The following is a 14729-nucleotide window of genomic DNA, read 5'->3' on the forward strand; positions in this document are numbered from 1 at the left end:
ATGCTCCTAAATTAGGAGGACTAAAACTAAGAAACAAATTACGGTTATCTTTAAAACGAAATTGAGAGCAAACATATTTATAGTAATTTCCTCCGTCGCACTATTTTTTAATGCAATTCTAAACATAATGTTTTATTTACTATTTCATAATAAGAACATTGACCAATCGTGATGTGTCCTCATTGTTAAATAAAGTATTCAGGGAATATGTTTCACACACTGTATTTTATTAAAGTCACTCCTGAAATCCATAAACTTTTAAATTACCCGCTTCACGACGACGGTCGTTGCTGTCTTTATCGTCGCATGCATAAGCTAACAAATATTGCTTAGGATGCCAAGCTACGGTGAATGTGGCAGCGTCCACTGGTATATCAGCTACTTTTTCGCCCGTTTCGGTATGAGCGATATCAATCATCAAGTCTTCCGATGCCGAAGCCAGTAATTTAGCATCATGACTAAAGGAAATAGTGCGGACCGGCCAATCCAAACGTGACAGTACACGTAAACAAGCCAGTTCATTTGCATCCCATAGCGAAACCAAAGCATCTGCAGAACCGGTTGCAAAATATTTGCCAGTAGGATCAAATTCTATGCATATACAAGTTGCCGGATGAGCTTTTAGAATATGGTGTAACTCCAAGCTGGGATAGCTTAGTATATGAACACAACCCATGCCGTTTGTCAAAAAAAACAAATCGCTACTATTGTTCCAAGCAATTTCATTGACCTAAAAAAAATAAAAAAATTATTTGCTAATATATTTTTTCTTATCAATAGAATTTATATCAGAACGTACTTCAAAATTAAATTGCTCTTCGGCTCGTATTTTGTTAGTTCGCGTGTCAATAAAAGTTACCAAGTCTTCTTTGTTGCCGACAGCTATAGTTTTTCCATCTGGTGACCAAGTAATATTAATATTTTCACCTTTGGTGTTCGTGTTGGAAGCACATTTCCCAACTCTAATATCCCAAATTCTTACAGTCTTGTCGCCACTAGCTGTACTTAAGAGATCTGCATTGGTAGCATGCCAGCATAATTGATCGACCGGTCCTGTATGGCCACGATATGTGTTTTCCTTACTCTATTTAATGAATTAAAAAGCATAACTAATAATAACTGTACGTATATTGTGAACATACCACACGATCTTTTTCTAAAGTGTAAACTGTTACTGTTTTATCAAACGATCCAGAAGCTAAACGTCGTCCATCACAACTCCAACCTACGGAGTGAACCTATCAAGAAACCGTAATGTTACTCTATGAGAAGGAATAAAGAACGAAATTTCATTTTATTTCTTTACCTTAGACGTATGAGCTTTTTGTTCCCTTATTTTACTATGGCTTTTAAAATATGTTCTTAATTCCTCCAAGTTGGCATTAGAACGGCCCATTTTAATGCCCAGCGAACTTTTAATATTCCTTACTATAAAGACGTAAACAAAAGAAGCGCTTTGCTTAAAAAGAGTTAACAGCTGACATATTGCAAACGACGTACAGTTATTTCAACGTTACTCCACACTGATTTCATTTGCATATTTCATTAAGCAGGCTATCATTTTGTGTAAGGAATTTATTTGAAACTCTTAAATGTGGAAGAAGAAGCAGACTATCATTTTGTATAAGGAATTTATTTGAAACTCTTAAGTGTGGAAGAAGAAGATTTTTGATGATTTATAATTCGTAGTTTCCTTATAAAATGCAATATATTTTTAAAAACGAAAAATATTGATAGTATTAGAAAAACATTTGAAATATTCTCATTTTTATTAATTATAAAGCCTTTTTGCGTGTTCATAATCCAAAAAGAAAAAAAAAGGGCTTTGGTGACCTACTAATTGTTTTCAACGTATTTAACTTAAGCATCAAAACCTCATAGGTGAAAGGATTGATTAGCTTTTTCTTCAAGTCTTGAGGCTTCTAAAAGTTAAGCCGAATTTTCTTAAAAACAACGTAGGCTGCAGATTCAAATTTCATCCAATGATTTGCAGCTGCACGTTTGCACAAACACAAATAAAGTAAACGCAGCTTTTCACTCTATGCGCTCTTGCAGTTATTCAAATGTTTTCAGTCAAAGTGCACATCAACCTGTATAAATTGGACGAAGAACACATGTGCCATATTTCATTGCAGAAGTTATTATTATTATTATTAAAATTGCAGAACTAAGTGTTACTCGTAAAGCCTAATGAACACGCTGAAAATGGAAATTGAAAACTTAAGATTAATTAGTGAAGAGAGCCTTTATATGGGTTATGTGATAAAAAATATACTAAATTCGTCGAAATCGGACAAATCCCTGCGTTTATGTGTAAAAGCCATGCAACGTCTTCATAATTTGTTTCTCTTTCTTAAGTTATCGCTAAAAATATCATCTGAAGGCCCAGAGAGCTATGACATCTTGGTTCAAGCATATACTGATATGAATGCATACGGCACATACCATAATGATACTGAAATGCGGCAAAAATTATGGGATTATTTGGAAAGCAACTACGCAGATGATTTCTTGCGTTCACCACCATCTCACATGCCAAACGGAGATATTAACTTACATCTTAACTGAAGTATTTAGCTAAGTTTGAATATGTAAAGCATAAAACAAAATCGTAATGTGAATTAATAAATTTGGATAGTTATTATAGAATAAAATAAAAATGCACGTGTTTGTGAATTGGTATTAGAGTTGTTATGGACGATATTGAGTCTCTTGTATAAGAACGTAATTAAGTATTTTGCTGGGAGCAATACTCATATAAGATTTAAGCTTTCAATGCATCGTCTGTGTAGTGTGTAATTGTTTCATCAAAGAACTTATTTCAATCCCTTCCAAATATTTCCCAACTCAGACAAAATATACCTTTGCAATACTATTTTCTTTCTTCGTAGCCATTGCGAAAAAAAAATTAAAACTATTTGCTGGGAGTTCGAACGCGTTAAAACTGTACGCGCGAATATATCTAAGCCGTCTAATTTAATTCAATTCAATTCGCTGCATGCAATGAAGTTGAAGAGTGGTTTCGCGCCAATTAGGATTTTTAAATGCTCAGTATTAGTAAAAATCGAGCATACATGCAACATTTTCTCTGCATATGATTTAAAGAGAAAAAAGTTGAAAAACTATATCCAAGGAAAATTTGATTGCTTGATAATTGTCTCAGTTATTATATAATTTTAAGAATTGAATGTTGGCAATAACGTCGACTGCGGCAAAGATATTATTGGAATATATCATAGGCACATCTGATACGATCGTATGTTAGTAATGAAAATTCCGTGTTTTTTCAAATTTCTTGATACCATTGTGAATTTAATTCACTTAAGTATCGTTTTATATCTAAAATAAAAGATTTGTGCATCAAAGAAAAGTTAAGATTTAGGAGAAAATTACAATATTGTCTAACAGTCAACCGTAGTTAAACAGACTGCTAACAGAGTAGCGTAATGAGAGATATGAACAAAAAAAAGCTTTTTTTCGACCAGTTAACAGCTGATTGTTGTAAGAACGTCGCTCTCTGAATAGCAGGTTCGTTTCGGCGTTATTCTACGATGATTTATTTCATATGAAAACGACCTAATAAAATCTATTATACGGAAATGTTCGTGTATATATGCATGTGCATTTTGCTTACACAATACAATTTATAAACTAATAAAAGCCGATAGCCCTAGATGCTAGTGCTTTAAGACTTTAGTCTTAGAATTTATTCTCTGGCTAAATTTATAATAATAATAATAATAATAATAAACTAAAAAAAACTTCAAATTAATAGGAAAAAATGTTGAATATTTAAAGGTCTACTTCATTTTTATAAAAAAAAAAAAAAAAAAATGGAAAAAATATATTCAAGTATTAAAAGCGGGAAATAATATACAAGAAATCTCGGGATACTGGCGTTATTTTTTTTACACTAATTTCTGCCTATTTAGCATCCCTGATTTCGGTGATTTGGCTGTGTTTGATGACTTGTTTTTGTTTTCGTTTAATAATAAAATTGTAAGATAGAAAAAAATTATAAAAACAATTTAAATATAAATAAATGTAGTTATGGAGATAGAAAAGTACACTTTACAATCTATTAGACAACAGTTAATAGATAATAACTTACAAGCCAAAGCCATTATCCAGGTAATGAAGAATACTTTTACAAACGTATCGAGAGGGTTGGAAAATATCATTTCACTTTTTAGGATATTCTATCTTATCGTGGTTCAATAAAAGAATTAGAAGCTTTGAATGAAGCTGGCCGTGCCAAATTATCTGCTTTGAGGAAAAATATCGATAGATTAAATGATTGGGCCCGAGATACCGGTGATCCAGCTTTGTCAAAAGAAGTTGACATCCAGAGAGAACAGTTTTCAAAAGTATTGCAGGCATTCCGAAAAGCTAATGTGACTAGTATGTTGGAAATTGAAAAGGCCAATCGTGAAGAATTAATGGCGATTACGGGAGAAAGTGATTTACGACAGCGACACAGTTCAACAATTCACAATCGCGGCAGTTTAGTAACGCAGGAAAACAATGTCACCGAAAAAATGTTAGCCATTTCCCGACATCTATCTGAAACTACCCAGAAAAGCGCCATTACTCTGGAAACATTGGTGGCATCTTCTCAAGATGTGCAAGCAACAAGAGAGGAATTGCAAAATACAGCCGGCACTATATCGCAGTCAGGAAAATTGCTAAAGAAATATGGGCGACGTGAATGTACTGATAAAATATTATTATTTTTTGCATTTGCTTTCTTTCTTGCGTGCGTTTTTTACATAGTACAGAAGAGGCTTTTTTAAACCAATCAAAACCCATATATAAGCCGGCTAAAATTGTAAGGGTCAAAAAAAAATTGATAATAGCATGGAAGACTCACAAGACTGTTTAGGGATTGTTAGATGATTTTGTTGTGAAGCATTTTTTATATATGTTTAAAAATTTGCATCTATTTTCCTATTAGAATGATATAAGTGGTGATAAAGATGAGTTCCCTCGATTTTATTCTTCTTTATATATAAATAAGTTAATGCTTTAAGCTTTTTTATTCAGTACACGACATAATTTATTGAAACAATATATATATATATATATATATATGTATATATATATGTTTCCTTTCAGCACACAATTACGTTATTAAAAATTATTAACAATTTCCGATTTAATATAATAAAAAACAAAAAAAAAGATATTTGAAACGTTAAGCAAATAAGTAAGCAAATGTTTCATTTTTAATAAGGACACACTGGTACTCCGCCTGGATTAGTAAAACCATTCGTGTTCACCATGCGGCAGATGTCCTTATACGACTTTCCTCGCCTATCTGAAATATGATCATTTTTCGACTTCACACTATGCTCCCACGATGATGACGGCGGCAATAGATTAAAGTAATCATAACCATTATAAAAATTGTATTGCTTCTTTAGGAAATCATTAGCAATTAATTTATGCAACGCGATATATGTTGGCACTTCTAATGAAATATCTATTGTTAGAAAACAACATATAATTAATAAAAATAATTTCATTTTCCTGCGAATATTCTTTAATATTCAACTCAATCACGAACTGTCCATTACTTTACTCATTTCATTATTAATATATACTTATTTAAGGCTGAGTAAAACTGATAACAAGATCTGGCATTCGAAAAAAAAAATTCAATGTTAAATAGATTAATGGCCCGGTCATGACTGAGTTGACAATATTTAATCTGGCAAAACAAAATCGAACAACCGTACGATAGATGTTATACATTGCTTATCCAAATTATATTCTTTTTCTGTCCATTCTTTTATATAATGATGTTATGTTACGTAAACAAGCGAAATTTGATGAGCAGCTGGATCTATGCTGAGAATTACTATTATTAAGTAAATTAGCAAAAAGGAGAAGTTAAGCTATATACTAAAATATATTAGAAAACTAAAAGGCAAAACCAAGTATAGTTGAAGATATTTCGAAATCTTCGAAAAAGTTATACTAACAGATTTTTTCAAACCAAAAATATCGAAAAATTTTCTTGTTTGTTAGGAAATATTTAAGTCGTGATTTTTATTACGGACAAGAAACCGGTAAATCAAAATCATTCATCAATTTCCACGAAGTTCTTTGCCGTCTAAAGTATGGCAACTTACTGTCTAATGCTGGAGTTAAAACAATTTGAACGCGCTTGTTTTAAAAAATGAAGGGTCAGTTTTTAGTCCGTTTAAGAAAAATCCTTTTTTATCGTTCAAAAGCCTTTGTATCCTCGGAAAGTGGTGAAACGTGTTCCACTTGCATAATATAATATGTGATGCGACTGGTGAGTGCAACGGTGGTGGTTATAATATATATTTATATATATACATGTATGCATAATCCCGTAGTGCTAAGAAAATCACATGGGTCGGTCAAGAGCTTTCATTAGCCATACTTAGTACCGGGAGCGCTAATGGGAATATATGATGACTCACTTATATTCGACCATCTGCATCAAAATTTTAACTAGATGTAACCTGTGCACATTGACGATCTTTCCATGCGTAAGCTTTTCGGGGTAACAATTGCATTAGAAAGACTTGCAAATTCTTCATTCCTCGCATAAGTATTTCTTTTTATTGAGAAACTTTGTTAGTTAAGTAAATTGTAATAATAACATAATTGGCATAATTTCTGCATCAAGCGCCAAACCCAACTATAGTCAGCTGACTCTAGAAATCAAGAAATCAACTTAATATTGATTTAATGGTGCCACACATAAGTCATCATGTAAGCATTGCAGGAATTTTGAGACGTTAATCGAACCTACCAACGCTGACACACTCCCTATTTCTAGTTGCTCTGATAATTCGGTTTTTATCTCTGTATATTGATTGCACGACGCAAATAACAATCAGGCAAAACATTTAAAGATTTGTTACCATTAGAATGAAGAATCACATATACCGTCGATGGTGCGAAATAAACAAAACTTCAAGTTTTCTCTCGATTTAACGGGGAGCACAAAATGCAGTTATATTAATAATACGAGAGATCTATATGTTTACTGCCTTCCTTCACTCATAGCGTTCATGCATTACATTAATTGTCGATTGCTTCTATCAACTCATACCCCTTTTTTTCCAGTTAGAAATAAAGGTTTTTTTTTTCTCTTTTACTAACGCGCTTTAGTGTGTTGCTATGTGATAATCGCTTTCGATTTGTTATCGACTTCATATTTCTTCTCATTTTCTCATTATTGGATTTCTTAAGACAGACAGTGGTGGCCTAACACAGTACTTGCACACAAAGTTTTCAAGAATTATAACATGGTTTGGATATAGCACGATTTCAGAAACCCGAATATACGTTTTTTCAATTGATCTTTGCTTTTATTTTGATTTTATCGCTATAAAGGACAAACGAAAATAGATTATCTGTAATTTTTGATGAAAATTAATTTTGTGATCGTCATCATTACTTTTTGATAATATTTTTAATTTTTGTATTTCATCAAAATGTTGAAATTCACTTTTTCTATGTAAACTACAAAGTGGACTTACTTTTCAATTTACATAGTATTAATACAACTTTTACTATAAGATTGTACACTCAGGCTGGAGACTCGGTTTCGATACAACGCAGCGCACATTACACTGAATCGCATTATTCATGGTACCTTATAACATGATCTTGACACACTCTACTGGGGTTTCGATACAACACGGTACACATTGCCTTGAATCTTGTTACTTCAAGGTATCTCATAACACGGTCTCGATACAGTACGGTCTACACTTTTTTGAATAATGTTATATCATAGTTTAAATAACTTCGTTCGAGATGGTATTCTAGTTTAGCAGAATAAAAAGAGTATCACATGACAGTCGGTCTCGATGCAGCGCGTTATGAATTAACCGTGTTGAGTGAGAGATGATTGAAATTGAAAGATGTTTGTAATCTTAACTCAACAAACATTAAAGTAAAAAGCCACAAACCGGCAGAGAATGTCGGCTTATAATTGTCATAGATAATAAACTCAATTTACTTATTCTCTACTTAAGTGAACATGTTCAATGCAAAGCAACGGCAGTCATTGTTTTCGATTGAAACAGGGAGTGTAGCATAGCAGAAAGTGAGTTTTGGATAAGTATTAATAAAAAGTGCAAAAAAAACAAAAAATTGTTACTCTGTTGCAAGAATGCATCGAGTATAAGATTTTATATTGCAGAAGTAGAAGAGGTATCCTTGAAAATTATGTATATATACGCTCTCTAATAGAATTGCTGAACAGGGCAATAGCAAATAAACAACAAAAATATAAATCAAAAAGCATTACAAATTGTTAATTAAACGGAAAATGTGGTACATAGCAATAACACTCTGTATATTCGTAGACGCTTCTACACTGCTGCTCTTTAAATAACAAAAAAAAAAAAAAAAACTAGTTCACGCTCATTTCAATTATCATAAAAAAGCCAAATGATCGTAAAAGAAAAAAGATTATAATAATTTGTAACCTCATATGCATAGTTATAGTCAAACTCCTCTCTCCTTTCTCTCTCTCTCTTACATAAAAACAAAAAGAAAGTTTTGCCAAATTTAATCTGATTTTCTATTTAATGTCTAAAAATCTCAATTTATTTACCTGAATTAACGGAGTTTACTAAACTTTTGCCGAATTTAATCTGATTTTCTATTTAATGCCTAAAAAGTTCAATTTATTTACCATAGTTAACGTAACGGCTGTTTCTAAAGCTTCCGCAACTTTCTTATGACATTTATCCAATTGCATTTAGTGAGTAAGAGAGCAAAAAGAGAAAAGGAAATGTACGCATAGTATTAGTAAAGAGAAGGCTTCCTTTCTATTTCGATTGTTTGATATTAAGAAAACAAAAGAACAACAAAAAATCATATAAGAAATTTAAAATATAATCATTGGTTTGTGCTTGTCCGGTGTTTGCATTTAACTTTTTCATTCAGTCTACGCTGTGCGTTCGTTAAGTGAAGCGTTATTATTATTTAACATTAAAGGTATAAAATATCAACATCACATATCGACATTATATTGCTTGGAATCCACTAAACATAACAGTAATAACATCCGTAAGTGCTTTTCAAAATTATTTACGGGTACGATGAGAATACGAAATTAATACAAATTTTAATTTAAAATGAAAATTGTGATAAATGAATGTAAATGGATTTTTGTGAAATTTCAAATAACGTTGCATTTATATTGGTAATAATATGAATCAGAGAAACTGGTGAACGCGAATGAAATATTTAACCCTAATTTTACAGATGTTTTGTATTTTTACTAAAACCTATCAATTTGATGGGCAATTTGATGATTTGTGAAGCATCGCAGCTTTCAGCATTTCAGTTGGCACATACACTCCTTGATCGACATGTGCAGAATATGCGGTTAAGAAATGGGGGCGATCTCTTCACATACACGGCCACCACATAGGAGAAGTGGAAACAATCCCGAAAAACCCCAACAATTTTTTCATATCTTTGTCTATAATTTTCGAGACGATGAATACGTTTCTATATTTAAATATTTGTCAGGATCACCGGCATATTTGGTAAAAAAATGGCCTCGGTCGATTCAATTATATGTTCACAATTAACTGTTATATATTATTACATATTAGGTAATAGTAAAATTGACCAGAAAAGTCGCCTATTTGTATGCAGAATTTTTCCAGGTAATCAGTAAACAAGTTTCCGTAAAAATAGATATACCACATCTAGAAACAAAAAAAGTGGCCTTGTTTAAGAAAAATGGACTGACATATGTCTATATATTTGCTGCACTGAATCATTAAAAACCAGTATACATTGAACATTTGAAGATATCTACTTACTTGTGCCGAATTTTTGAGCTTGAAATCACAAACGTGTTAAATTTACCGGTGCCGTAAGTCTAGTGTTAACAAGTTTATTATACCCATTACTGGAGATGTGTTAACATAACAAAACCGTTATACCAGAGAAAACGAAATGCTTAAATATTGAAATTAAGAGATTCTTGGAGACTTGCTGTGTGTTTGTTATTAACAACAGTAGTAACTGTTAATTAGTAGCCTAATTGTATGCTTTCTCTTTCATTCTCATTCGTTGTAAACGCAAAGATTCTGTTAATAGTTTATAAATAGTTTTTAAATAAACAAACTAAATAAAGATAATAAATTTTTTTTTAATAATACAATATTTCCTTATATGAAAACGAAAATGAAAGAGCAAGTGCATACCAATGGCTGCTACTTAACAGAGTTACGATTGTTATTGATAATAGACACATAAAGTCCCTAAAAAACTCTTAATCTCAATTTTGAACAAAATGATGTTGAAATTGGTCTATGTGTTTCGTTGTCTCTGCTGGAAGCGTTTTTTTCTTTCTCTCTCTTTCCCTCTCTCGCGCGCGCGCGCCCAAAACCACTCACTATTAGAAAAAACAAAGTAAATAAACAATTAATTTCTGCTCTTTGCTTTACAATAATAAGTTTATCGTTAACTTCTCCGATTGTACCGATCCCCACAGCGCTAAACAATTAAAGCATTCTAACACATAATTGTATATTCTTTCGTAGAAAGTCTTTATCCAGCTTGACTAAATCTTAATATATAATGGTTATTATCAACTGATCAAATCGATGTAAAAAAGTTAATATTTTTGAATGTAGTAGTGCTTACAAATTATTCTCTAGAATATTACTTTCGCACCTTCGCTTCACTTTTCGGGTATGTGACTTGTTGGGGGCGAACTTGGTCAAATTTTAATCATTTTTCTCAATTTTGCGATTGTGAAAGCTACAATAAATGCAAGTTGGCATCTTACCCTGATCTGAAATGATATAGTTATCGAATTTTTAGTGTATATTTAAGGGATACTATTAGATATGATAATATATTCCAGTATACTTGATCGTCTTTGTTAGTGAAGTGAAAACTGTCCAATTTAATTGAAAAATAATGGCAATAAGCAAACTTTTAATCCCATCCCATCCCTCCTCGCCCTTATAAAGTGAAACAAATAAAATGAATGGATTTTTGGGAATTTTTTTTTTTTAACTTTTATTAGGATACTGTTACAAATTGTTGTCTTTTTTATATGTTTTCAGTTGTTCCACCGAAACTGATAAAGTCTCGCTAAAAAAAAAAATGCCATATTTTGCTGGTATTGAAGGGTGAGTGACCGTTAAAGGGAGAATACTTGTTAAAATCATACAATATTTTTCTGACCTTTTTTTTTTCACTTTCAAAAGTGGGGCTTCACATTCCACTTGTATAATATGCGATGAGACGGGTGACTGTATCAGTATACTCGAAGGTTTGGGAACAAATCATTGGCAGATTGGTATGGATTTAACGGTCGCACGTTTAGCTGAAATGGTGGAACGTGCAAAAGAATTGGCAGACATATCGGAAGATACACCTTTAGACGTATTAGGATTAAGTTTAAGCGGTCTTGGACAGGTAATATTATTGAAATTGAATCGAGTGCAAAAAAAATGATATGAGCTCCGCGTTGTGGAACTTTCGCTTTTAAGAAAGACGTGCAGCAAGAATTGAAGGATCTCCTGAGATCTTCATTTCCAGATTTGGCCAAGAGTTATGTATGTAGTGAAGATACAATTGGTAGTATCTATACAGCTTCTCCAAATGGTGGTATGGTCTTGATTTCGGGTACTGGTTCGAATGCTCATGTGATTAATCCGGATGGTTCTTCTTACAATTGTGGCGGTTGGGGTCATTTTATGGGCGACGAGGGCAGTGGTGAGTTCCATAATTTTGAGCAATTTCGAAGGCATGATGACAATTAAATATGCAAAATAATAAATTTTAAAGCTTTTCACATCGCTCTTCGGGCTGTAAAAATCGTTTTTGATGATATGGATGGACTACGCAAATCACCATATCCAATAGAACTCGTTTGGAGTTTAATCAAAGAGTATTTTAAAGTTGAAAATAGAGGAGATATGCTGCCACATTTCTACAAAAAGTTTGATAAATCATTCTTTGCCCGGTTATGTATAAAACTATCTCGTGCGGCTGAGGAAGGTGACCGGTTAGCAAAATATCTATTCGACGAAGCTGGTGATAATTTAGGCAGAATGGCTGCAGCTTTGATACCTAAGGTACAAACAGACGATCTGAAATCGGATCCCTTTAAAATAGTGTGTGTGGGCTCAGTATGGTTGAGTTTGCCGCTACTTGTAGCAGGATTTCTAAGCGGTCTTCAAAAGGCTAACATAACATTCGATATTAATTTGGTGCGACTTAAGAAATCAAGCGCGTTCGGCGCTTGCTACCACGCTGTCGATGCTGTAGGTTTACAACTGCCACGTCATTATCCAGATAACTTTGATGTTCTGGTTCAATACAATCACGAATCGAAATGCCTCTGCAATCAATAAACCGCGTTATTGTTCCTGCAATTAAATATAAAGATAACCATAATAATAATAAATATTCAAGGGTGTATGGACTCGATTAGGTATTCCAACCACTACGTAAACATACAGATAATTTTATTATCTCGTTCCAATATCGATCGAAAAAGAACTAATAATTATTGTGTTTCTGCCTTTATATATATCAATACCCGAATAAATATTTCATATACTACGTATAATTTTGAATAGTAAAAAAACGATATTTAAAATATTTTATTTGAAAAAATATTTTTACTGCATTCAGAACGTGTTGAGCAAAAGGGGAATCTACCTTGTCCTGGTGGCAATGGCTCAAGATTGCAAAGGTCATCGTACTTCTCCGCACAATTTTTTATTTAGAATCCTGGTGTAGTAATATGTATTATGTTTTGAGTCAGTACCTTCGGATTAAAAATCTTCAAAATATTTGAAATCAAATTAGCTGGTGAGACCAGAGCAAACCAAGCGAATTCAATTTTTGATCGGACAAGGAACTTGTATACCAAAAGATCGCTACACGTATAACCTATGTTATTCATAACATATGTCGTGAATATCGGGCCAAGGGTAGCTGAAAGGTTAGTGCGGCCGACATTATTACTAGCATTCAATTTGCAAAATTTTTTAATAATTGAGACAATTATAGCTCATTACCTTACGGGTTTCCTACTACTCCTTCCTCTATAAAAATCGTTTACATAGCAAAGATTGCATATATATTCACCATCATTAGCGCGAAAGCATTCTTTAACTTCATTATAAGAATGAATTAATTGCGTTAAATTGAAGTAAATTGAATTAAATGAAACTTCTCTTTAAATTACATAATACATAATGAAAATGCCCATGCTAAGGATTACAAGCGTATCGTGTAATACTATTCTAACACTAATCCATAAACCTGCGCATTTATTTTATTCTATACTGGTTCTCCAAATATATTGATTCACATGATGCGATGTAGTTTTACGCTCTGCATTTTCAACATTAGTTAAATACATTAATTAAGACGTAAATTAAACCGTTTGGCATGTGAGACGGCGATAAACGCCAGAATTCATCTGCATAGTTGCTTTCCAAATAATCCGATAATTTTTGTCGCATTTCGATGTTATTGTACTCTTCATCTGTGTTGTTCATATTCGCATATACTTGAACGAGCATGTTGTAGTTTTCTGGGCGATCTACAAATATTTTTAGCATCAACTTGAGAAATAGACGCATATTTTGAAGCAGTTGGGCGGCTTTTTGCAACAAATATTGGAAAGCTTCTGACTTTAAGTCGTGTATCGACTACTCAATCACAATACTGTATGCAGCATCGCCTCAGCAATTAAATTCAAAGTGTTGACTACCATTTCCATCTCGTATAATATATTATATATATACAGTTCTCATAATAACAATATATCGACCTCAAAAACGAAATGTGATACGTGGGTTTTGTCGCAAATATGTGCATCAGCAGCGCTGACCAAATTTAAATAACTGTAAATTGAAATAACGGATTTCACGAACAGCAGGGCAGAGCTGCAATCCACGTAAAGGTTTTGCTTTCTTACGCAGCTCTCTCTCTCTCTTTCTCTCCGACCTTTAGTTAAGGCCAATAAAAGCAACAAGTGAAGAAATTCCTATATTTATATATTGCTTTCAATATCTTCAATTAAAACGTGAAAACCTTATAAGCAAAAGAAGCTTTCCTGGGGTATTTGTAACAAATCGAAAAATATACTCACATGTGAGGAGTGTTGGAACCTGTGAAAAAAACCCAATGATGAACAGGGCAGTTTGGACGAGTATAGCCTCGAATATGCATAATGTGGTATAATAGTATAAGACAATCTGCTTATGAGTCGATGACCACACCCCCACACAAAACCCAAAAATTTAAAGAATGAAGTGTCAAAAAATCGATTTACGACAGTGCTTATTTAGCCTCAGGAAATCTAGCCTGACTCTTCATATATAGTTTTGAATTTCTATATTTGGGGTTTATGATTTAAACATTGTGTCAAGAAGTACATGCCCATCCGCCTGTAACAATTAGAAGGCATACATGCACAACCATTTCTTTTACTGAAACACTGCGATCACCTTCCGGCAGTTGAAATCATATATTTATACTTCTTTGGTCTTCATTTGAAGACGTAATCGAAAGAGATTAGGTCATCTTCTTCTTTCCGCCTCTGTGCATGCAAAATATTCCCTTATTTCTAGAATATTTGAAATATCATCCAGGTCGTGTAAGTCGTCTTTATTGCGTGTATCATAAAGAAATCGAATAATTTCGAATATCTAAGATTGCATTGACTGTATTTGTTTAATAAT

At 32.8% G+C, this 14729-nt stretch overlaps 3 protein-coding genes across 4 annotated transcripts; 2 read left to right on the forward strand and 1 right to left on the reverse strand.

Annotated features, from left to right (window-relative positions):
• Positions 1-206: 206 nt before the first annotated feature.
• LOC119638052 (THO complex subunit 3) lies at positions 207-1477 on the reverse strand. Its single transcript, XM_038034647.1, has 4 exons — positions 1307-1477; positions 1143-1238; positions 800-1084; positions 207-730 (listed from the first exon to the last, which is right to left on the reverse strand). Exons 1-4 carry the CDS (start codon positions 1394-1396, stop codon positions 236-238), a joined length of 966 nt encoding a protein of 321 aa, XP_037890575.1. The 5' UTR covers positions 1397-1477; the 3' UTR covers positions 207-235.
• A 2377-nt stretch (positions 1478-3854) lies between these two features.
• Positions 3855-5066, forward strand: LOC119638047 (vesicle transport protein SEC20). The gene is made up of 2 exons (XM_038034637.1): positions 3855-4131; positions 4194-5066. The coding sequence occupies exons 1-2, from the start codon at positions 4051-4053 to the stop codon at positions 4791-4793; spliced, it is 681 nt and encodes a 226-aa protein (XP_037890565.1). The 5' UTR covers positions 3855-4050; the 3' UTR covers positions 4794-5066.
• A 2952-nt stretch (positions 5067-8018) lies between these two features.
• On the forward strand, positions 8019-12619 carry LOC119638039 (N-acetyl-D-glucosamine kinase). 2 transcript variants are annotated; one of them, XM_038034624.1, is made up of 5 exons: positions 8019-8092; positions 11088-11153; positions 11232-11442; positions 11517-11742; positions 11815-12619. In XM_038034624.1, exons 2-5 carry the CDS (start codon positions 11128-11130, stop codon positions 12381-12383), a joined length of 1032 nt encoding a protein of 343 aa, XP_037890552.1. In that variant the 5' UTR covers positions 8019-8092; positions 11088-11127; the 3' UTR covers positions 12384-12619. The 2 variants fall into 2 exon arrangements, with proteins under 2 accessions (XP_037890552.1, XP_037890551.1); XM_038034623.1 differs by lacking the exon at positions 8019-8092 and adding an exon at positions 8770-9063.
• The last annotated feature ends 2110 nt before the right edge of the window (positions 12620-14729 follow it).

This window comes from Glossina fuscipes, unplaced genomic scaffold (genome assembly GCF_014805625.2).
Source record: "Glossina fuscipes isolate IAEA_lab_2018 unplaced genomic scaffold, Yale_Gfus_2 62, whole genome shotgun sequence".
Classification (NCBI taxonomy): Eukaryota; Metazoa; Arthropoda; class Insecta; order Diptera; family Glossinidae; genus Glossina; species Glossina fuscipes.

Bases quoted from the DNA above. Each gene is read 5' to 3' on its own strand.
- LOC119638052 (XM_038034647.1), bottom strand. From the start codon at position 1,396: ATGGGCCGTTCTAATGCCAACTTGGAGGAATTAAGAACATATTTTAAA. The intron at 1,239-1,306 runs GTAAAGAAATAA...GTTTCTTGATAG, and splicing joins AAAAAGCTCATACGTCTAAG to GTTCACTCCGTAGGTTGGAG. The intron at 731-799 runs GTACGTTCTGAT...TATTTTTTTTAG, and splicing joins AAGAGCAATTTAATTTTGAA to GTCAATGAAATTGCTTGGAA.
- LOC119638047 (XM_038034637.1), top strand. From the start codon at position 4,051: ATGGAGATAGAAAAGTACACTTTACAATCTATTAGACAACAGTTAATA. The intron at 4,132-4,193 runs GTAATGAAGAAT...TTCACTTTTTAG, and splicing joins AAGCCAAAGCCATTATCCAG to GATATTCTATCTTATCGTGG.
- LOC119638039 (XM_038034624.1), top strand. From the start codon at position 11,128: ATGCCATATTTTGCTGGTATTGAAGG. The intron at 11,443-11,516 runs GTAATATTATTG...TTCGCTTTTAAG, and splicing joins GTTTAAGCGGTCTTGGACAG to AAAGACGTGCAGCAAGAATT. The intron at 11,743-11,814 runs GTGAGTTCCATA...TAAATTTTAAAG, and splicing joins TATGGGCGACGAGGGCAGTG to CTTTTCACATCGCTCTTCGG.